The 23,204-nt window shown below is 40.6% G+C and overlaps 1 protein-coding gene across 1 annotated transcript in view; it reads left to right on the forward strand.

Moving 5' to 3' along the window:
* Positions 1 to 604: 604 nt before the first annotated feature.
* ARSH (arylsulfatase family member H) overlaps positions 605 to 23,204 on the forward strand; it is a 28,361-nt gene continuing 5,761 nt past the window's right edge. The window contains exons 1-7 of the mRNA XM_015443595.4: positions 605 to 696; positions 4,430 to 4,551; positions 7,524 to 7,649; positions 9,450 to 9,873; positions 13,361 to 13,497; positions 18,521 to 18,655; positions 22,026 to 22,188. Of these exons, the coding sequence (XP_015299081.1) occupies positions 605 to 696; positions 4,430 to 4,551; positions 7,524 to 7,649; positions 9,450 to 9,873; positions 13,361 to 13,497; positions 18,521 to 18,655; positions 22,026 to 22,188 (1,199 nt within the window). The remainder of the gene's footprint in view (positions 697 to 4,429; positions 4,552 to 7,523; positions 7,650 to 9,449; positions 9,874 to 13,360; positions 13,498 to 18,520; positions 18,656 to 22,025; positions 22,189 to 23,204) is intronic.

Here is a 23,204-nt window from a genome sequence, read left to right on the forward strand (position 1 = left end):
TGTATGATCAGTGGGTGCCCTGAGCTTGTTTTCCTGTGACTAGATGATCCCATCTGGGGATGGTGGAAGACAGAGACAGATCATCAGGCATTAGATCCTCATAAAGCGCACGCAACCTAGATCCCTTGCATGCACAGTTCACAATAGAGTTCTCGCTCCTATGAGAATCTAATGCTGCTGCTGATCTGACAGGAGGCGGAGCTCAGGCAGCGATGCAAGCAATGGGGAGTGGCTGTCAATACAGATGAAGCTTCACTCATTTGCCCGTCACTCACGTCCTGCTGTGTGGCCTGGTTCCGAACAGGCTATGGACCAGTACTGGTCCATGGCCAGGGGATTGGGGACCTCTGGTGTAGAAAAGTAGTTTTTCTTGTTGTTGTTGTTGAATCTAGTTTCTGAGTAAGCCAACACAGGTACATTGCACAGTGAGACCTGATAACGAATATCACGATTTCATATTTTAAGTTATCTAAAATGCAAATGCTAATTGATAGTGCCTGGTTTTTTGCTTGCTTGTTTGTTTGCTTATTCTAAAAATGCTTTCAGGAGCTGCTGGCTGTCAGTGTCCCTGTGCTATTTGTTTTGCGGTGTTGATGGCACATTTATGACAAGAAACGCCAGACCCAACATCGTCCTGCTGATGGCAGATGACCTTGGAGTGGGGGATTTGTGCTGCTACGGTAATAACTCAGTGAGGTAAAGTTGGACTCTGACCCCTTCCCTGTATGTGGGAGTCTCCCGTGCCACAGTGGTCACGTCTTTGCCGTTGTAGAGAAGGGTTTCTGGAGAGAAGTCATTGTCTGATGTTATTGGCAGGAATAGCAGAGGTCCCCGGGGAAAACTGCAAAATGTCAGGAGACCGCTTAACATCTCAGTTCCCTTAGTTTCTAGCTGTTGGTGGTGGCGTTTTCATTATTGTGCAAAATTTACGTTTAAAAATTGGCCTTTTTTGGTCAGGCATGGTGGCTCAAGCCTATAATCCCAGCACTTTGGAAGGCCAAGGTGGGGGGATTGCTTGAGCCCAGGAGTTTGCGATCAGCCTGGGCAACACAGGGAGACCCTGTCTCTACGAAAAAAAATTAAAAAAAATCTACTGGGACATGGTGGCGTGCGTCTGTGGTCTCAACCACTCAGGAGGCTGGAGCAGGAGGATTGCCTGAGCCAGGGAGATTGAGGCTGCAGTGAGCTATGATCCCACCACTGCACTCCAGCCTGGGTGACAGAGGGAGACTCTGTTTAAAAAAAAAAAATCACCTTTTAACCATTCTAAAGTGAACAATTCAGTGGTAAGTACATTCACAGTGTTGGACAACCATCACCTCTGTGTAGTTGTAGAATTTTTCACCGTCCCAAAGAAGACCCCCATTACCCATCCTATCCCCATGCCCTGTTAACCACAAATGTACCCTCTGTCTCTATGGATGTGTCTCTTGGAGTTTCATATACAAATAATCATATAAAGTATGTATTTTCTCTGGCTGCCATGACAAATGTCCACAGACTGGTTGGCTTAGATAACATCAGCTTATTCTCTCACAGTCCTGAAGGCTGGAAGTTCAAGATCAAGGTGTGGGTAGGGCTGGTTCCTCCTGAGGCCTCTCTCTTGTCCTTGTAGATACCATCTTCTCCCCGTGTCCTTACAGGATCGTCCCTCTATGTGGGTCTGTGTCCTCATCTCCTCTTATTATGAGATGTCTTAGTCTATTTCAGGCTGCTATAAAAGAATACCATAGGCTGGGCGCGGTGGCTCACGCCTATAATCCCAGCACTTTGGGAAGCTGAGGTGGACGGATCATGAGGTCAGGAGATCCAGACCATCCTGGCTAACATGGTGAAACCCTGTTTCTACTAAAAAAATACAAAAAATTAGCTGGGCGTGGTGGCGGGTGCCTGTAGTCCCAGCTACTCAGGGAGCTGAGGCAGGAGAATGGCGTGAACCCGGGAGGTGGAGCTTGCAGTGAGCTGAGATCGCGCCACCGCACTCCAGCCTGGACAACAGAGCAAGACTCCGTCTAAAAAAAAGAATACCATAGACTGGAGTGGCTTAAAACAACAGACATTGATTCTCCCACATTCTTGGAGGCTGGAAGTCTGAGATCAAGGTGTGGGCAGGGATGGTTCCTCCTGAGGCCTCTCTCCTTGGCTTGTAGACACGGTTTTCTCCCTGTGTCCTCACAGGGTCATCCCTCTGTGTGTGTCTGTGTCCTCATCTCCTCTTCTTATAAGGACTTCAGTCCTATTGGATGAGGGTCTACTTTAATGACCTCATGCTACCTTAATCACCTCTTTAAAGACTCCATCTTCAAATACAGTCACATTCTGAGGTCCTGGGGGTTAGGATTTCAGCATAGGAATTTGGGAGGAACACAATTTTGCTCATAACATATGGTATGTGGTGTTTACTGACTGGCTTCTTTCACTGAGCGTAATGTTTTCAAGGTTCATTCATATTGTAGCATGTGTCAGTACTTCATTCCTTTCCATGGCTGAATAATTTTTCATTATATAGATACACTACATTAGTCTACAGCTTTAAAAATATCTTCCTTGAATTATTTCTAAAGTCTCTGGTCCCCGGGGCTCTTTATTTCTCTACTCTCTTTTGATAGACCAATCTGGCACTTGTGAAAACACATAGCATCTTTTAGTGTGGATTTAAATAACATTGTTTCTTCTTGGAATGCAGATCACAGTCTAGTCCTATATTTTAAGCATATATTTGTTGATTGAAAGGCATTGGTCTTCTTTCTTTCTTTCTTTCTTTCTTTCTTTCTTTCTTTCTTTCTTTCTTTCTTTCTTTCTCTTTCTTTCTTTCTTTCTCTTTCTCTCTCTTTCTTTCTTTCTTTCTTTCTTTCTTTCTTTCTTTCTTTCTTTCTTTCTTTCTTTCTCTTTCTCTCTTTCTTTCTTTCTCTTTCTCTCTTTCTTTCTTCCTTTCCTTTCCTTTTTTTCTTTCTTTCCTCTTTATCTCTTTCTTTTCTTTTCTTTTTTTTTTTTTTTCTTTTTAAGACAGGATCTCACTCTGTCATCCAGACTGGAGTGCAGTGGCATGATCTTGGCTCACTGCAGCTTTGACCTCCCAGGCTCAAGTGATCCTCCCTCCTCAGCCTCCTGAGCAGCTGGGACTACAGGCATGAGCCCCCATGCCCGTCTAATTTTTTTTTTTTTGTAGAGTTGGGGTTTTGGCATATTGCCCACTGTGGTCTGAGTTCAAGTGTTCAGCCCCTCCTGGCCTCCCAAAGTGCTGGGGTTACAGGCGTGAGCCATCACGCTCAGCCTTCATTATAATCTTTCTGTGAGATTGTGGGAAAAAAATGTTGTACACATGGGATTAAGATTGGGTATGCTTTAGCTTTTAGGAGAACAGGCACGTCTTTTTTTCACCTGTAGAATTCTGTAAGTTTTACAAAATTTTTGCAACATATTAGACAAAATGGGAAATAAATTAAACTCCAAAATGTCACAATTTGGTTATAAAATAGGTCAATTTTACCATAAAATATATATTAATGGGAGGCTGAGGTGGGAGGATCATTTGAGGCCAGGAGTTTGAGACCAGCCTGGGCAAAATAGCAAGACCTGTATCAGTGCATAAAACTTTAAGGCCAGGTGTGGTGGCTCACACCTGCAATCCCAGCAGTTTAGGAGGCTGGGGAAAGCGGATCACTTGAGGTCAGGAGTTCAAGACTAGCTTTGCCAACATGGTAACACCTCATCTCTACTAAAAATACACCACTGGGCGTGGTGGCTCACGCCTGTAATCCCAGCTAGTCGGGAGGCTGAGGCAGGAGGATCACTTGAACTCGGGAGGCGGAGATTACAATGAACCGGGATCGTGCCACTGTAGTCCAGTATGGGTAACAGAGTGAGGCCCTGTCTCCAAAAAAAAAAAAAAAAAAAAAATTAAATAAAAATTTAAATAAAGTAGTAGGGCATGGTGGTGCACACCAGTGGACCTAGCTACTTGAGAGGCTGAGGTGGGAGGATCACTTGAGCCCAGGGAATTCCAGGTTGCAGTGAGCTATAACTGCACCACTACACTCCACCCTGGGCAACAGAGCAAGAGACTGTCTTTTAAAAAAATATGAAACACATTAAAAATTTATTTACTCTAAATTACCCATTAATTTTAGGTCCTTGATAAGAAGAAATTGGCTAATTTTTTCACTGAAATACATTTTTTTCTCAGACTCATAAAACTGTATACTGAGTGACCTGTATTCATTTGTAATAGTTTTGACTAAAGATATATTTTAAACTTACATTTCCCTTTGCTTTTAACCATCAATGCATCTAAGGAAGTAGATTAAAGTTTTAAAAAAATGAATTTTAGGTTTACCAGAAATAGAGTCAACTAGAATAGCTTTGATCCTCGATCATCGTATAGAGAATTTTTAGAAACTCACCTGCCGAATTCTTCTTCGGTCTGCAGCACACCTAATATTGACCGCCTGGCGAATGAGGGAGTGAGGCTCACCCAGCATCTCGCAGCTGCTTCCATGTGCACCCCAAGTCGGGCTGCCTTCCTGACCGGCCGGTACCCCATCAGATCAGGTGAGGCAATGAAAAGGCAGCAACATTTCAGTCTCACCAGAATGCATTCTAATGATTAGTTTTTCAAATCTTTATAAGAATTCTCAAAATGTCACTCAGAATATTAGGGATCTAAAATCAAAGGGCGTTGTTATCCCTGGACAGCTTAAACATGTGTGCCTCTCAGGGAGGTAAAGTTGGACTCTGACCCCCTCCCTGTAGGTGGGAGTCTCCCGTGCCACAGTGGTCACGTCTTTGCCATTGTAGAGAAGGGTTTCTGGAGAGAAGTCATTGTCTGATGTTATTGGCAGGAATAGCAGAGGTCCCCGGGGAAAACTGCAAAATGTCACTGCACCTGCCCATCTCTGTGCATATAGTGACAGGGTTTAGGCCTGTTGGGGGCAATTTGCCAACTTACGGTCAACACTCCCATTTTCAGGTACTTGTGCTAAGATTTCTCAAGAGGCCCCTGATGTCTTTAAGCTAGCGGAGACCATGCAGTGGTTCTGAGATAAGTGGATCTAATCTATCTCGGAGGATGAGATTGGAAAACTAGACACAGTTGGGAAAAAAAGTATAAGTGAGAAAAAACAAGGAAATGACACTTTTACATGCTTCCTTACTGGACCCCATCATTTCAAGATTCAGACTTACCAAGTTGATATAATGACAATTAAATGTTTTCCTTTGCTGCTTAGCTTAGAATCAATACCTACAAACATCCACTCAACATCAATATTATGAACAACAATTTTTATACCCAGTTAAAATATAGTGGTCCCCTTAGACACTATTGAAGTGTTCATGGTTATCAGCCTCTATGTGAAATATTGTGCCATACTGCTGCATTTTATTTAATTCTAGTATTTGCTTGTCATAATTTTAGTATACCTGCCTTCACAGTTTAATTTTTCAGTGAAAAATTTTTCTGTATGAATTTTCTTCCTTCTAAGTAGTAACTTCTCATCTGATACATTCAAGGAATGAACTAATTAGGTTAATGAGAATTATACTAAAAATAAAAGTAAACACTGAAAGTTTTTGTCCTATAAATATTGATTTATTATTATCTTTTTTTGTTGCCTAATGACCTTCTTTCATAATTCAAGGTTCTCCATTTTGTTCAAAATAGTTTGATTTCTAGATAAGCAGTCTCTGTATAGCCCAGTACCGTGTATGAACAGGGATAAAGATATGAGTCCGTATGAGTTTCCAAAAAAATCACACTTCTAATTTCAGGATTTCAGGATTTTTTTTTTTTTTTTTTGAGACAGACTCTCGCTCTGTCGTCCAGGCTGGAGTGCAATGGTGTAATCTCAGCTCACTGTAATCTCTGCTTCCCTGGTTCAAGTGATTCTCCTGCCTCAGTTCCCGAATAGCTGGGATTACAAGCATGCACCACCACGCCCGACTAATTTTTGTATTTTTAGCAAAGATGGGGTTTCACCATGTTAGCTAGGCTGGTATCGAACTCCTGGCCTCATGTGTGATCCACTCGCCTTGGCCACCCAAAGTGTTGGGATTACAGGAGTGAGCCACCATGCTCAGCCTAATTTCAGGGAATTTTAAGTATTGATTATGGTGAAATAAAATTTATTTTAAAAAAATAAGAAAAAAATTAGGTGATTGGTGGAGAGATTTCAAGTCATTGCCATGTGTATATTTTTAATAATTTCACACAAACGGTTCAGTTTAATTCATTCTACTTATCAAAAATTTCAGCAAAATAGTTCAACAGCAAGATAATGGTCTAATGCTTCCCTTAGTAAAACTGTTTCTCTTTCCTATCAATAACACTGTCTAGAGTCTACCTTCTTCTTCTTCCAAGGTAGGATCCTTGAAATGTACTTTTTTCTTTTGAGATGGAGTTTCCTTCTTGTCACCCAGGCTGGAGTACAATGGCATGATCTCAGCTCACTGCGACCTCCGCCTCCCAGGTTCAAGTGATTCTCCTGCCTCAGCCTCCGGAGTAGGTGGGATTACAGGTGCCTGCCACCACACCCAGCCAATTTTTGTATTTTTAGTAGAGACAGGGTTTCACCATGTTGGCCAGGCCGGTCTCCTGACCTCAGGTGATCCCCCCGCCTTGGCCTCCCAAAACACTGGGATTACAGGCGTGAGCCACTGTGCCTGTCCTGAAATGGTCATTTATTTCTTTCTTGCTGATCTTCACTTGTGGTTTTCTTGTGAATTCCTTTTAAACTATAGGTGTATACATTTGTCTGCCAGTATAAATCTACATAATCCCAGCACTTTGGGAGGCTGAGGTGGGCAGACCACTTGAGGTCAGGAGTTAGAGACCAGCCTGGCCAACATGGTGAAACCCTGTCTCTACTAAAAATACAAAACAAAAACAAAAACAAAAACAAGCCAAGTGTGGTGGCACACGCCTGTAATTCCAGCTACTAGGGAGGCAGAGGCATGAGAATTGCTTGAACCCGGGAGGCAGAGGTTGCAGTGAGCCAAGATGGTGACACTGCACTCCAGCCTGGGTGACAGAGCGAAACTCCATCTCAAAAAAAAAAAAAAAAAAATTACATATATACACACACGTATATGAAAAAGAAATTGTCACTCCTACAATTCTTCATTTCAGATTCCCAATGATACATTAAAAAATGTATTTATACCCAGCTAAATATCCGAGTATTTATACACAGCTAAAATGCAGTGGTGTCCTCAGATTCTATTGAAGCATGAAGGTTATCAGCCTCTACATGAAAAACTAACGAAGGTTATTTGTTGTTAGTCTGAAATTCAAAGGAGTGTAACTGAGTATCCCATATTTATTCTGGCAGCCCTAATTCCAAGGGAATGTTTGCATTTAGCAAGTGGGAAAAGGAGAGTCAAGGATGTACAGCCAGAAAGGCAACAGAAAACTTGGGGAAGAATGGCTTTGAGGAGGTGCAGGAGGAAAGGGCTTGAAGCATGTCGGGATAAATTCGGTATTAGCAAAGACTATGGTGCTAACCTATTGACTCCTGTGAATTTAGGGATGGTGTCTCCCTACAACCTCAACCGTGCCCTCACGTGGCTTGGTGGTTCAGGTGGTCTTCCTACCAATGAAACGACTTTTGCCAAGCTGCTGCAGCACCGTGGCTACCGCACGGGACTCATAGGTATGGCGCCTGAACTCTGCTCGTGGAAACGTGATCCTGCGGCCTCTGTCATAGTATCTAAGGTGTTTCCGGGGATGTTGGCTCTGTGCGCGCCAGTTTGACCGACTTCTCTTTGAGATAAGACACTTGGAGAAGGAATTGATCACACATTGACTGGGGATGTGTAGAATCAAGGGCATAATATTGGAAAAACAATGAGAACAGAAAGCAAACAAGGGTATCCAAAGTTGCCACTAAAATGGAATATTGTGTTGGAGGGACACGATGTTTGTGACACCATTATTAGCAGAAAAACTCGTAAATTTGTAGCGAAGTACTGTTGAAATTGAAAACTTAAAGCATTAAGAGTTGTCAAATGGAGGCAGTTGCTGGTCGATTTAGATCACATAATATTCTATGCCCTTTTGGCGGGGGTGGGGTGTTGGGGGGGGACATGAGCTTGTGAGGGAGACTTTCACCGAAAAATAAGTTTGTAGAATTCCAGTCCTAGAAGATATTCCTCTAAGAATAACTTGTGTGATCAAATCCTTTTGGGAAATGCTACCCCAAAGCATTGTATGGTTCACTATTTTTGAGGATTCCTAATATGAATTGTAAGCCACAGCTCTGAGATATCCTCAGTTAAAAAAAGGTTAAGAGATTTTCCATCAGTAGGGCAGGTATTCCCATGCAACTCCCAGCAGTGTCCTGTGAGTGGGAGTTCTCCAGATTAGCTTTGAGCAGCGTTCTCACATCATTAGAGCACAGGATTCAGATCTGACTCTGCCATTATTCATTAATGTGACTCGGGCTTCTGAATAAATCTAGATAGCTGGGCACAGTGGCACGGACCTGTAATCCCAGCACTTTGGGAGGCTGAGGCAGAAGAATTGCTTGAGGCCAGGAGTTCAAGACCAGCCTAGGCCACCAGAGCAAGACCCTGGGTCTACCAAAATAAAATTTTAAAATTAGCTGGGCATGGTGGCACACACCTATAGTCCCAGCTACTCAGGAGGCTGAGGCGGGAGGATTGCTTGAGCCGAGGAGTTCGAGGCTGCAGTGAGCTATAATCATGCCACTGCACTCCAGCCTGGGCAACAGAGCAAGACTCTGTCTCTTAAAAAAATAATCTAGACAATGTGTTTTCTATTCATAATACAGGGTCTGTGAAGTGTTGAATACAATAATGTGTGTGGACAAATCAGAACATGACCTGGCCCCCTAGAGGATGTGCTTGATAAAAGGAATTACTTGCATCATCAGAATCATTTGGTTCTTGATGAAATTCTTTGGCTAGTTTGTCATCCCTAGCTTGCGGACCTAGAAGAGGTGTTCCATCTGTAAATAAAATCTTGGTTACCTTTCAGTGAGATGGAATAAGAGGGTGGGAAGGCACTGCTAGCTAAAAGCATGAATGTGCAAGCTGCACCGAGAGTCCTTGGTATTGTCCCCACCAAACAACCAAGACATCGATTCTGGCTTCCTAGCAAGCTCCAGATACCTGGAAACTTTCTCATTGTTCATGAGGTTGTTTGGTACCAAGCAAAAGATTTCTTCTGAATGAACACTAGGCTCCTCTCCTTGTAGCAAAAGCAAAGCGGCTCCTGCTGCATGGCTTTTGTCTGAAAGAGACACATTGCAGGGAGAAGGCTGCTGGTCCATGTCTATACCAGGGAGGTATTCGGGGACACCAAGAAAAAACCATGATGACCACAAAATGAAAGTTATATCTGAGTTTTCCAAAGGGAAGCCCACATTCTAGAAACAGACCAGCACTGAATGCTGCCCTGCTGCCGTGGTATGATTTTATTTTACTTTTAGGCAAATGGCACCTGGGTTTGAGCTGCGCCTCTCGGAATGATCACTGCTACCACCCGCTCAACCATGGTTTTCACTACTTTTATGGGGTGCCTTTCGGACTTTTAAGCGACTGCCAGGCATCCAAGACACCAGAACTGCACCGCTGGCTCAGGATCAAATTGTGGATCTCCACGGTGGCCATTGCCCTGGTTCCTTTTCTGCTTCTCATTCCCAAGTTTGCCCGCTGGTTCTCAGTGCCGTGGAAGGTCATCTTTGTCTTTGCTCTCCTGGCCTTTCTGTTTTTCACTTCCTGGTACTCCAGTTATGGATTTACTCGGCGTTGGAATTGCATCCTTATGAGGAACCATGAAATTATCCAGCAGCCGATGAAAGAGGAGAAAGTAGCTTCCCTCATGCTGAAGGAGGCGCTAGCTTTCATTGAAAGGTATTTAGCCATTTCTTGTCTGATTTCTTGCGTGGAAATTTTATTTTTATTTCATGGCAGGTCGTCACACCTTGATAACACGGACCTTTAAAAATCTTTTGGAGAGGCCGGGCGCGGTGGCTCACGCCTGTAATCCCAGCAATTTGGGAGGCCGAGGCTGGCGGATCACGAAGTCAGGAGATTGAGACCATCCTGGCTAACACGGTGAAACCGTGTCTCTACCAAAATACAAAAAAATAAGCCGGGCCTGGCGGTGGGCGCCTGTAGTCCCAGCTACTTGGGAGGCTGAGGCAGGAGAATGGCGTGAACCTGGGAGGCGGAGCTTGCAGTGAGCCGAGATTGCACCGCTGCGCTCCAGCCTGGGCGACAGAGCAAGACTGTCTCAAAAACAACAACAACAACAAATCTTTTGGAGAAAATGTGTGGTATTTGGCTTTCTGTTCCTGCATTAATTTGCTTAGAATAATGGCCTCCAGCTGCATCCGTGTTGCTGCAAAAGACATGATCTCATTCTTTTTCATGGCTGTGTAGTATTTCATGGGATATAATGGGAACTAAACATTGAGCCTCCATGGACATAAACATGGAAACAATAGACTGCAAACTTCTAGAGGAGAGAGGGAGACAGGGGGACGTGGTTGGAAGACTACCTATTGGGTGCTCTGCTTACTCCCTGAGTGTAATAGGCCCAGGTAACAAACCGGCACATGGAGACCCTGTATCTAAAATAAAAGCTGAGGAAAAAAAATGTAGGTGACATTTGTGATAGACTTGAGTCTCCTCTTAGGTAGAATAAAACAGTTAAATTTCCTGCAAATTTTGAATGCTCAAAAGGCAAAACAACAAAAACAAAAAAAACCACATATTTTGCTCGCTTTCCCATTTTTAATGTTTTAATTTTTTTTTTTTTTTTTTTTTTTTTTTTTTTTACTTTTTGGAACAGGATCTCACTCTGCCACCCAGGCTAGAGTACGGTGGTGCGATCATGGCTCACAGCAGCCTCGACTTCCCAAGCTCAAGTGATCCTCCCACCTCAGCTTCCAGAGTAGCTGAGACTACAGGCACACACATGATGCCTGGCTAATTTTTGCATTTTTTTTTTAAGAAAGGGGGTTTTGTCATATTGCTCAGGCTGATCTCAAGCTCCTGGGCTCAAGCGATTCACCCACCTCGGCCTCCCAAAGTACTGGGATTACACTATGCCCGGCCACTTACCCCTTTTCTGAAAACAAAAACTGGAGTTGCCATATTTTATTCTATATTGCTTCAGTGTGGATTGTTGTGTAAATTGATTAAACTTGGGGGGTAAATTTTTTCCTCTGTCTCGGACACATACCCAGACACAGCCGGAAGAGCTCTCTGTCCATGAACTGTTGGGAGGTGGCTCTGTATTTATAGATACCCAGTTTTAAGTTTTCTATGTTCAACACAAGCTATGCAGGCATGACTGTAATGAGCTCTCATCATCCCATACCAGCTCACTTCTACATTACAAATTATTATTATTATTATTATTATTATTATTTGGAGACAGGGTCTCACTCTGTCACTCAGGCTGGAGTGCGGTGGTGCAATCATAGTTCACTGTAGCCTCAAACTCCTGGGCACCAGTGATCCTCTTACCTCAGCCTCCTGAGTAGCTGGGACTACAGACGCACATGGCCACACCCAGTTAATTTTATAAAATTATTTTTCCGTAGAGACAGTGCCTTGCTATGTTGCCCAGGCTGGTCTCAAACTCCTGGGCTCAAGCGATCCTCCTGCCTTGAGCTCCCAAAATGCTGGGATTACAGGTGTGAGCCATTGTGCCCAGCCTAGATTACAAATTAGAGGCACATTAAAATTGTTGGTGTGGATTCTCATTGACACTGTTTGTCACCTTCCTTAGTGGGGTTGACAGGGAGTGGAGAGGGGAGGCTATATTGTTACTCCACCAGGCTGAAGGGTACGCAGTGGAATATCATTCACTCATATGCCCCTGTGCCCGTCAGATTCATTATTTATTCCAACACAACCATGAGAACAGTGATACAGCCACCCACTCAGCTCTCCGTTCATCTTACCTTCTCTTCCCATCCCAACCCATTTGCTTGGGCTACCTTTTTGGGAACATATTCAATCTCCAACTCCTTCCCTTCTTTCTATGCTGGTTGTAAAAATGTGTAAAGGAGTAGCTTTAGAATGACTGTATGTGGCAATGCAAAACACAAGGTCAGGCGTGGTAGCTCATATCTGTAATCCTAGCACTTTGGGAGGCTGAGGCAGGAGGATTGCTTCAGCCCAGGAGTTTGAGACCAGACTGGGCAATATAGTGAGCTCCCATCTCTACAAAAAATGTACAAAATTAGCCAGGCTTGGTGGCATGTACCTGTGGTCTCAGCTCCTTGGGAGAATGAGGTGGAAGGATCACTTGAGCCCAGGAGGTCGAGGCTGCAGTGAGTCATGATTGCACCACTGCACTCCAGCCTGGGCAACAGAGTTGGACCTTGTCTCAAAATAAATAAATACATAAAATGCAGAATACAAAAAGCAAGATGTAAATGAGGAGAATTTATTTCTCTCTTGGGGTAGGCAGGCTACAGATACAGTGAGGTTATTCACACCTCAGCTTTTATCTTGTTCTCTGCCACCTTTGTGAGCAGCCTCATGGCCCAAGGTGGATGCCAAAGCTCCAGCCATCAGACTTATGTTCCAGGAGCCATGAAGGAGGTGGAAGAAAGAAAGAAGGGAAAATGGAAAGTAAGGAGCATCAAATCCTTACTGTGGCACATCTGAGTCTGTCCTTAAGATATGATTCTTCTGAACTCATACCTAAAAGAACACTTTGAGACAATAGATGAGGAGAATTCATACTTTATAACCTATTCAGCAAAGATTAAAAGATTTATTAAGCTGCTACTTTATGTCAGATGCTAAACTGGACACAAGAGAGTATAAAATGAACCGCATTAAACATTTTTGTTGTTGTTGTTAAGACAGGGTCTCACTGTGTTGCCCAGGTTGGAGTGCAGTGTTGTGATAATAGCTCACTGCAGCCTCCACCTCCCAGGCTCAAGTGAACCCCTTGCCTCAGCCTCCTGAGTAGCTGGGATCACAGGTGTGCCATTATGCACAGCTATATTTTTGAATTTTTTTGTAGAGACGGGGTCTTGCCCTGTTGCCCAGGCTGGTCTCAAACTCCTGGGCTCATGCAATCCTCCTGTCTCAGCCTCCCAAAGTGCAAAGAATATAGGCATGAGCCACTGCGCCTGGCTACATGAAACATTTCACTGGGAACACAAATGTTCTGTTATCCTTCGTTCCTCTTCATATCCTTTCAACATAAACCTCGTGGTATTTACGACTCACAGGAGAGGTATTGTCATCTGAAGTACATAGAAAACCTCCAGCAACCATTATGAGATCTTTTCATCAATGCAGAATCGCATTTAAATGGTGGAAATGGCTTTATTTGTGAAGGTAATTTTGGTAACTTTCTACCCCTTAGGGTCAAACGGGAACCTTTTCTCCTCTTTTTTTCATTCTTGCACGTACATACTCCACTCATCTCCAAAGAGAAGTTTGTTGGGCACAGTAAATATGGCAGATATGGGGACAATGTAGAAGAAATGGATTGGATGGTGGGTAAGTATTCAGTGACAGAACTGTAAATATCTGAAGTACGGGCTACAGAAAAATAAATCTGTACTGTCTCAAATTATGTCCAGCCCCTTGCATAGCATAAATACCTGATAAGTGTATTGAATTAAAAGATGGCTTTTAATTGTTCAGCAATACCAGTGAAATATATTCCCCAATAGAAGTCACAGTTTGTAAATATAAGTTTTCCCATCTTTAAAATAAAGACAGTCACTTTTCTGAAAAACTCATTGGCAGGATAAATAAAGTTGCACTGTAAAGAATACTGTAATTCCTGGCCGGGCACACAGTGGCACATACCTGTAATCCCAGCACTTTGAGAGGCCGAGGCTGGCAGATCACTTGATAAGGTTAGGAATTCTAGATCAGCCTGGCCAACGTGGTGAAACCCCGTCTCTACTAAAAATATAAAAATCAGCCAGGCATCGTTATGTGGGCCTGTAGTCCCAGCTACTTGGGAGGATGAGGCAGGAGAATCACCTGGATCCAGGATTCAGAGGTTGCAGCGAGCCAAGATCAGACCACTGCACTCCAGCCTGAGTGATGCAGCGAGATTCCGTTTCCAAAAAAAAAAAAAAGAATATTGTAATTTCAATTCCTGGTTATTTTGATGGATATAAAGGGAAATGTTATTCTGATTAGTCAGTTCTACAGGAAATACATAGAAATTTGGGATGGGGATTTAACACAACTAAAGCAATTTATTTCAAAGGCATAGTGTTCACTATAAAGAAATGCTAAGGATAATAAATTAGCAGGCAGGAAGCGTCACTGTATGCATTCCAGAATAATAACTAGCTGTGCTAGTTGAATTGCATTCGCCCACCCAGCCTCTATGTGCCTGACAGAGTTGTCCTTCTTCTCAGCAATGGTGTTTCATTTTGGAATACAGTACTTTTCTTCTTCTGAGTGCAAACTTCTGAAAACGGTGCTCTGCCAAACCATCTAAACTAACAATCTCCCAGTTATCAGCCGCCTCTGTCTATTTATATGGAGTGCCTTTGAAAGAAACGGAGCTATTTTAATTTAAATGCATTTAAGGGGTGTTAATCAAATTTTATTAAAAATAACTTTCTTTTCTCTGAAAACCACAATCTAAGTGAGCTATAAAAAACTAGTTAAAATTACCAAAGAGCTAGTGGTGTCAGATAGGACAAAGAGGGGAATCCTGTCATGGGATAAATTTCTCTTGTACATTTCCACTGTGTGTGTTTCCCTCAAATTCTAGGTACCATTGTAATATTTACCATCTATATTTAATCCCAAAGAGGAGATAAAATACAGAGAGGGGCGGGGCGTGGTGGCTCATGCCTGTAGTCCCAGCACTTTTGGAGGACGAGGCGGGAGGATTGCTTGATCCCATGAGTTTGAGACCAGCTTGGGCAACATAGCAAGGCTCCATCTCTACAGAAAAATACAAATATTAGCCAGGCATGGTGTCACACACACGCCTTGGAGTTCCAGCTACCTAGGAGGCTGAGGAGGGAGGATCACCTGAGCCTGGGAGGTGGAGGTAGCACTACAGCCTGGGTGACAGAGCGAGACCCTGTCTCAACAAAAAAAAAAAAAAAAAAAAAAAAAAAAAAAAAGAATACAAGGAAAGGCAGTGCTGCCAGGCTGCCAGTAAGGCATTTAAGCAGAAATGGGGAGAAAAAAGGAATGTATTAAAGGGAAAAACTTAGGGGCTTAAAGGGAACTAATCCCTGACATCCAAACCCTTTTTAAGCTTGTTGAACTAAAGCTAAGCTCTGTATTTCTTAATTTAATCTTTGCTGTGGGAAGTGTATGTGTGTGTATATATATATATATATACACCCAGTTGCAGTTATTTTATTTGCATGGTATAAATTACAAATCACTTTTATGCATAATACTATAGCTAGTTTTAATAGGAATTAAGCACCATATGTTATATACATATATATACACACACACACCATATGGTTTATATGTATACATGTTATGTTTTATATATATATATATACACATAGTACTGTATGTTGCATATATACACATTTATTATATATAATTTAATTCCTTGGTAATGAAATACAAACATTGAAATGTGTTACAGTTAAAAACCGCTATAACATTATAGCCTTTATGGAATTATATAATTGGGATTTTTTTTTCTTTGCTTCTTTTGAAATTGCTTTTACTATATTTGTACTTAGTCAAAGGACAGTTTCCTGCAAAGGGAATTTCTGTTAAAGTCAATATCTGAGTATTTATCACTGAGAAATAATTATGTTTGTTTTACGGTATATGTAAATACATGATGAAGACATGTTACAGAAGCTAGCAATTGCATTTTTAAATGGCTAATATTATTTGACACAGGAGAAATGATGAGTAGCTATTTTTCTGCAAAACATCTCCCAATATTCTGAGTTTTCTCCATCATTTCTTATAAAAATTCTACCAAAATGAAGACATGTTGAAAGTCAGACAGGTATCTCTGTGGGTATTATTTTACTATTTAACAATATGAGTATAAAACTCACAGGTTTAGTAATTTATTAACTTTACTCAAAAATAAACCTTAACAATGCTATACTCGTGCAAATGCAAATACAAGGTGCAAAATGAACTTAATGAATCTTCAAGAATTCAATGACATTTTAAATTTTCCAATGAAAGAAACTTGTGCCTATTAAAAAACACTTTTAATCCCCCCTCCCCCCCTTTTTTTTTTTTTTTTTTTTAAGATGCAGGGTCTCACTCTTTTGCCCAGTCTGGCTGGAATGCAGTGGTGCGATCACAGCTCTCTGCAGCCTTGACTTCCAGGGCTCAGGTGATCCTCCCACGTCAGCCTTCTGAGTAGCTGAGACTAAAAGTGTGCGCCACCATGTCTGGCCAATTTGTGTGTGTGTGTGTGTGTGTGTGTGTGTTTTGTAGTGAAGGAGTTTTGCCATCTTTCCCAGGCTGGTCTCGAACTCTTGGGCTCAAGTAAACCTCTCACCTCGGCCTCCCAAAGTCCTGGGATTACATGTGTGAGCCACTGGGCCCAACCTTAATCACTTTTCATTATTGGTTTCTTTCCAGTTGTCTTTGGTAAGAGGTCTTACAAGTGATCTATTACCGTTAGTATTTATATATTCATATGCATCTGTCTATTTTCACTTTAGACACTCTATGGACAATTATTTGCCTATGTATTTGTTTTGAAACAGAAAAAGAATTTGCAGCTACTATATTTGCACAGTATAAATTACAAATCACTTTTATGATTTTTTTGATATTATAGCCAGATCTAATGTGAATTGATAATTTACATATAATTACTCTCTTCCCAGAAAGCCTTTATAATCTTTCATCTTACAAACCCTGGGCTTTAAAATATCTTAATTTCTAATGATAACATTTCTAAAAAATAGTATATGTCACTTGTAAAACAAATCACTTTTGAACAGTAGATAACAAAGGTTAATGAGTTTACGTATAAACAGTTTTCTGTGCGGCTCCTTACATTTTCTTTTATCTCTGAACGGGACAAGAGCATCACAGAGATGATCTAGTGTAAACGAGAAGTGCATTGGGACCTCAGGCCCAGGACGATGTTATCTGCTGATTAGCAAATGCTCAACAGACATCAGAAAGGAAATGAATGTTGTTTGGAATTTTGCTAGAACAGCTTTCTACTTATTATTTTAAAAAACTGTCCTCCTGAGGGATTGTCAACACCTTAAAGACAGTGTCTGCTGAGTCTAGCGCAGCATTAATTGTCATTAGATCTTAACCATAACCCGGACAGCAAGAATAACCTGCAATTTCCATGTAGACTTCAGATAGCAGCCAGGACAGCAAAATCTCTAAGGGAGGCGGTGCCGTGCCCTGGAGTACGAGGATGGCTTTGCTCAGGTGTTCCTGGAGGTGTCATTTTGCAAACTGTATTTTTAAAAATTAATGTTCATCAGTTCATTTAACTGCTGGGCCTAGTTGGCATTGTCTATTTGAATCGTTTGGGGCAATGATGACGTTATATATTATTACATGATTTGTATAATAAAATAGACTTTATTATATATTAAATAATAAAATAATGAACATATGCAATAAAATTATATAATAAACCAATACTTTATATATTATATACAAACTATTCTATATTTTAAATTAATATAATTAATGTATTTAGTATATTTAATATAATTTATATAATTACATTAATATAATAAAATTAATTAATGTGATATGCGACACACAATATCATACAATTGTATAAAATATAGTATATATTCATATAAATGATATAAATTTATGATAAAATTTCATATATTAGATATATTATAAAATTTTATATATTCCTTATATATTTTACATTTATTACATATACTCATATTTTATCTTATATTTAATATCTTTTCCTATATATCTATAAATAAACATATTTTTACATATTACATCGATGTACAAAATACTATATAATAAAATATTTACATGCTATTATAATTATATAACAATTTTTACACAATGATATAGTGTATTAATAATCATAAACTATTATGTTTCTAGTATTGTAAAGTCATATGGTATAATAATACATAATATGTATTGATTATACATATTGCAATATATTTTATTCTATTCCATAATTGATTACATTTTAATATATAACAATTCTTTATGCATTTCTAATACATCATGTTATATATTAATATGTATTTGTAAGAAATATGTACTATATATCATACAATATATAATAAATATATAGTTGGTAATTAAAATGTATGAAAGTGTATATTATTATATTAAATATAACATATACATTATTACATTATATATTAAATATTTTAACTGCTGGATATAATATATATTATATATACTATATTACATACAGTTTAAAATAGTATATATTACAATATTATATGATTAATTATACAATATTGTGTAATGCAGAATAACATTTAAATGCTATGTGTAATAAATGCATAATAGCAAACATATAATAAAGCAGTGGTGATCTGCATCGAGAGGTCAACGTCTTTGTGTCTCTGACCCTCACCAGGTAAAATTCTGGATGCCCTAGACCGGGAGTGCCTGGCCAACAACACCTTGGTGTACTTCACCTCTGACAACGGGGGCCACCTGGAGCCCCTGGACGGGGCTGTTCAGCTGGGCGGCTGGAACGGGATCTACAAAGGTGATTGTGCGCAGAGAACCAACACCTGTCCATTGAAAATCAGTAGTCTCTACTGGCTTTGCGTTTGCTTGAAGTCATTTGCCATGATGTTCAGGTATTTTTATGTGAGTCAGACTCTTATTAAGCTAGACCAAAAAAAAAAAAAAAAAAAAAAAAAAAAAAAAAAAAAAAAAAAGCTGCAAATTTTGGAGCAGTTTCCAAGAGCTTCAAAGTAAAATGTTTGAAGCAATGCCAACCCCATGAGAGAGAGCATAGGATCTCAGTGACCATCTATGGCAGATTTCCCAGCCTTCGCACGATTGACATTTGAGTCTGGAGGATTCTTTGGCTGGGGGCCTCCTGTGCCATTGTAGGTGTTGAACAGCGTCTGTGGGTTCCACCCACAAGTGCCGGTAGCACCCACCCCAGAGCAGCGACAACCAGAAATGTCTCCTGACATTGCCCAGTGCCCCCTGGCGGCAAGGTCATTTCTAGGTGAGAACTGCTCCTTTAGATCAATCCTCACTTGGATTCTCAGATGCAGGTTTTTAATTCGGTAACATCAATGATGCTATTTATTATGCTTTAACGAGTGTTATGTCTATCAGAAAAAATAGTTTTTCATTTGACTGGGGTGCCTATCTCCTCATGGCCAGCAGATTCTTCCAGCTCACTTTGATAGACTTCATGCCGGGTTGTTCAAGAACTCCATAGCACCCACACTTAGGCATCACCAAAGGCATACCAACAGAAAGAATAATTTAAAAAAGAATTCGGTATTTGCTGTTTTCCCACTACCCCCTAACCTTCCAAGTAAAACAAAAAAACTAAAAGGGTATCAAAATTGTCATCATTATAAAATCAGAATGTTTGAACTTCCTTGTATTTCATTAAAAAGTTCTGTGTGTGTGTCTTATATATATATTTTCCTATCTATATAATCACTATGTATACATATTCACCATATTGTTTATAATATATAATCATATATTCATCATATGTGATATATAATCCTATATATAGTCACTATGTATGTATAGTTACTATATCATTACATATAACACATATAATCCTATATATTCGCTATATTCATTACATATAATATAATACATGTAATTTTACATATTTACTACATATAATATACATAATCCTGTACATATTCACTATGTATATATAGTCATTATATTCATTATATATATGCATAATTCTATGTATTTAGTATATTTATTGTATAGATCATTACACATAATTTTATATATTCAGTATATATAATATAATATATAATTCTATACATATATTTACTGTTTATAGTCACTATGTTTATTATATATAGTATATAGAATTCTATATATTCACTGTATAGAGTATACATAACCCTACACATATTCACTATATATACTCACTATATTCATTATATATTACACATAACCCTATATATATTTACAATATTCATTGTATATAATATATAATTTTATATATTCACTATATTCAGTATAATATATATAATCCTATATACATTTACTAAGTATATATAGTCACTATATCCATTATATATAATATATATAATTCAATATATATATTCACTTTATATATTCATTATATTTACAATATAAAACCCTACGTATATGCATGCACAGATAGGATTATATATAGTGAATATATATATGTACATATATATATAGGATTGTATATACTGGATTATATATTGCAAATTAATAGAAGTGAGCTCCTGAAAGCATTCACCTCCTCTGACTTGTCATGTAGTCTTGCTGTAGTCATCACTGTTAATTAGCAAAGATTATATTGGTACTAAGCCTAGTAGAAAAAGTGAGGAACAGGTTTGAGTCACCATATACATACCATCTAATGAAATGTGATTATTACAGTCATGATGATTCTAACAACTGTACATATTGTATATTGTAATAATTATTATAATTGCATGAGTATGTGTGAGTGTAAAGCCCCTGTCCTTAAAAAGCACACATCACCCTGGAATAGGACTCTGGCAAAATTGTTGTGAGCATTTCTCAGGCTTTGGGACAGGATACCTGTTTCTCAGGGTGCTCCCTGTGAAGCAATGAATTCAATGGATGGAGAGATTTAGATCTCCTGGGTAAACAATTGGTTTTGTTCTAGTCTAGTTACGCCCCCCACTCTGCCCCACAAAGATACAGGTTATTAAATAAGATGAAGAAAACATGAGGATGGCTTTATGATTGTGTGTTAAAAACACATAGATTTGCTTCAGGGAGCTTGTCAAGTTTTTCTTATAACGAAGAATGGTGTTACTCGGGAGGCTCAGGAGGGAGGATTGCTTGAGCCCAGGAGTTGGAGGCTGCAGTGAGCTATGATCGCGCCACTGCACTCCAGCCTGGGCGACAGAAGGAGACAGTGTCTCAATTAAAAAAAAAAAATGGTGCCAAGAAGCTGAGCTGCCTTTCAACACTGGTTAGACTGGTAGATCAGTGAATGTGTCTGCAGTGAATTTTACCTAATTTTCTGCTAGAGGCTTCCGGTTTTGTGTTTCCTTGTAATGCTGCCTGTCAGACAGGTGCACACATAGAAGGCATTCAATAAACATTTCACATAGGAAGAGACCTTTTCCTCCAGAGAGGCTCCTAGTTTTTCTTAAAGAGTCTAGACATATGGTCTTGACACTGGCATTTGGCATAGGGCCATTTTCCTACTCTGTAACAACCACCTGAATCTCACCAGTGATCTTAAGGCAAGGGCTTCATTTGTTTTGTGCTCAGAAACACCCAAGGGGACTTTTGTCTAAGAAGTGATTCTTAACTCTGCCTCTGGCCATTTTTCTACTCACACTCCTCTCTTTCTTCCTCTATAGGGGAAATCACGGGGTAAAATTTTTTAGCTTGTTCCTCAAGGATCAGTATAATGTGGATAAAACCCGTCTTTTTCTTTTCTTTCTCTTTTTTTCTTTTTTGGAGACAGAGTCTCACCCTGTCACCGAGGCTGGAGTGCAGTGGCACAATCTCAGCTCACTGCAAACTCCACTTCCTCGTCTCTGATCCCCCCACTTCAGCCTCCCGAGTAGTTGGGACTACGGGCATGGACCACCATGGAGTGCAGTGGCACAATCTCTGCTCACCACAACCTCCGCCTCCTGGGTTTAAGCGATTCTCCTGCCTCAGCCTCCCAAGTAGCTTGAATTACAGGCGCCCACCACCATGCCCAGTTGATGTTTTTGTATTTTTAGCAGAGACGGGGTTTCACCATGTTGGCCAGGCTGGTCTTGAACTCCTGTCCTCAAGTGATCCGCCCGCCTCAGCCTCCCAAAGTGCTGGGATTACAGGTGTGAGCCACTGCGCCCGGCCAGTATGGTTGGGTTTTAACTCATCTTTGGTTGTGTTGTAATCTTTGGTTTTAGGTGGCAAAGGAATGGGAGGATGGGAAGGAGGTATCCGTGTGCCAGGGATATTCCGGTGGCCGTCGGTCTTGGAGGCTGGGAGAGTGATCAATGAGCCCACTAGCCTAATGGACATCTATCCGACGCTGTCTTATATAGGCGGAGGGATCTTGCCCCAGGACAGGTATGGAAACAGTGGTTGCTTCTAACCTAGGGTGATATATTTGAACATATGTGGATATACTTGATAATTCTATGTGTGTGTGTATATGCATAGTATATTACTTAATTATCAATATTCTGCCCATAGGGCCAGATGTCTTTCTCCCCTTGGTGCATGGTGGAATATTTTGTTTTCTTCTTAGAGTATACCTTAATATTCTTTGTCATATGACACTTATGAAGGTGTGTGTTTGACTGTTCTCATGGATGGGATCTGATTCTCATACATCATCACATCCCCCACAGCTTCTAGACCATTACACAATTAAATGTTAAATGATTACTGAATAAAAACATGTATGCATAGAGCAGGTGCGGTGGCTTATGCCTGTAATCCCAGCACTTTGGGAAGTCGAGGCAGGCGGATCACTTGAAGTCAGGAGTTCCAGACCAGCCTGGCCAACATGCTGAAACCCCCATCTCTACTAAAAATACAAAAATTAGTCTGGTGTGGTAGCGCGTGCCTGTAATCCCAGCTACTTGGGAGGCTGAGGTGGGAGGATCGCTTGAACCCGGGAGGTGGAGATTGCAGTGAGCCAAGATCTCATCACTGCACTCCAGCCCGGGTGACAGGGTGACACCCTGTTTCAAACAAAAACAAAAACAAAACACGTATGTGTGATTGCATGTGTGCTAAATGATATTATTGTTTCTGGTTTGCACTTTGTCTATGAGGTTTTTTTTTTTTTTGAGACAGAGTCTCGTCCTGCCGCCCAGGCTGGAGTGCAGTGGCGTGATCTTGGCTCAGTGCAACCTCTGCCTCCCGGGTTCAAGCGATTCTCCTGCCTCAGCCTCCCGAGTAGCTGGGACTACAGACCGGCGCCACCATGCCCAGCTAATTTTTGTATTTTTAGTAGAGATGGGGTTTCAGCACATTGGCCAGGATGGTCTTGCTCTCTTGGCCTCGTGATCCACCCACCTCGGCCTCCCAAAGTGCTGAGATTACAGGCATGAGCCACCGGGTCTGGCCTTGTCTAT

Source organism: Macaca fascicularis, chromosome X, assembly GCF_037993035.2.
Source record: "Macaca fascicularis isolate 582-1 chromosome X, T2T-MFA8v1.1".
Taxonomy (NCBI): domain Eukaryota; kingdom Metazoa; phylum Chordata; class Mammalia; order Primates; family Cercopithecidae; genus Macaca; species Macaca fascicularis.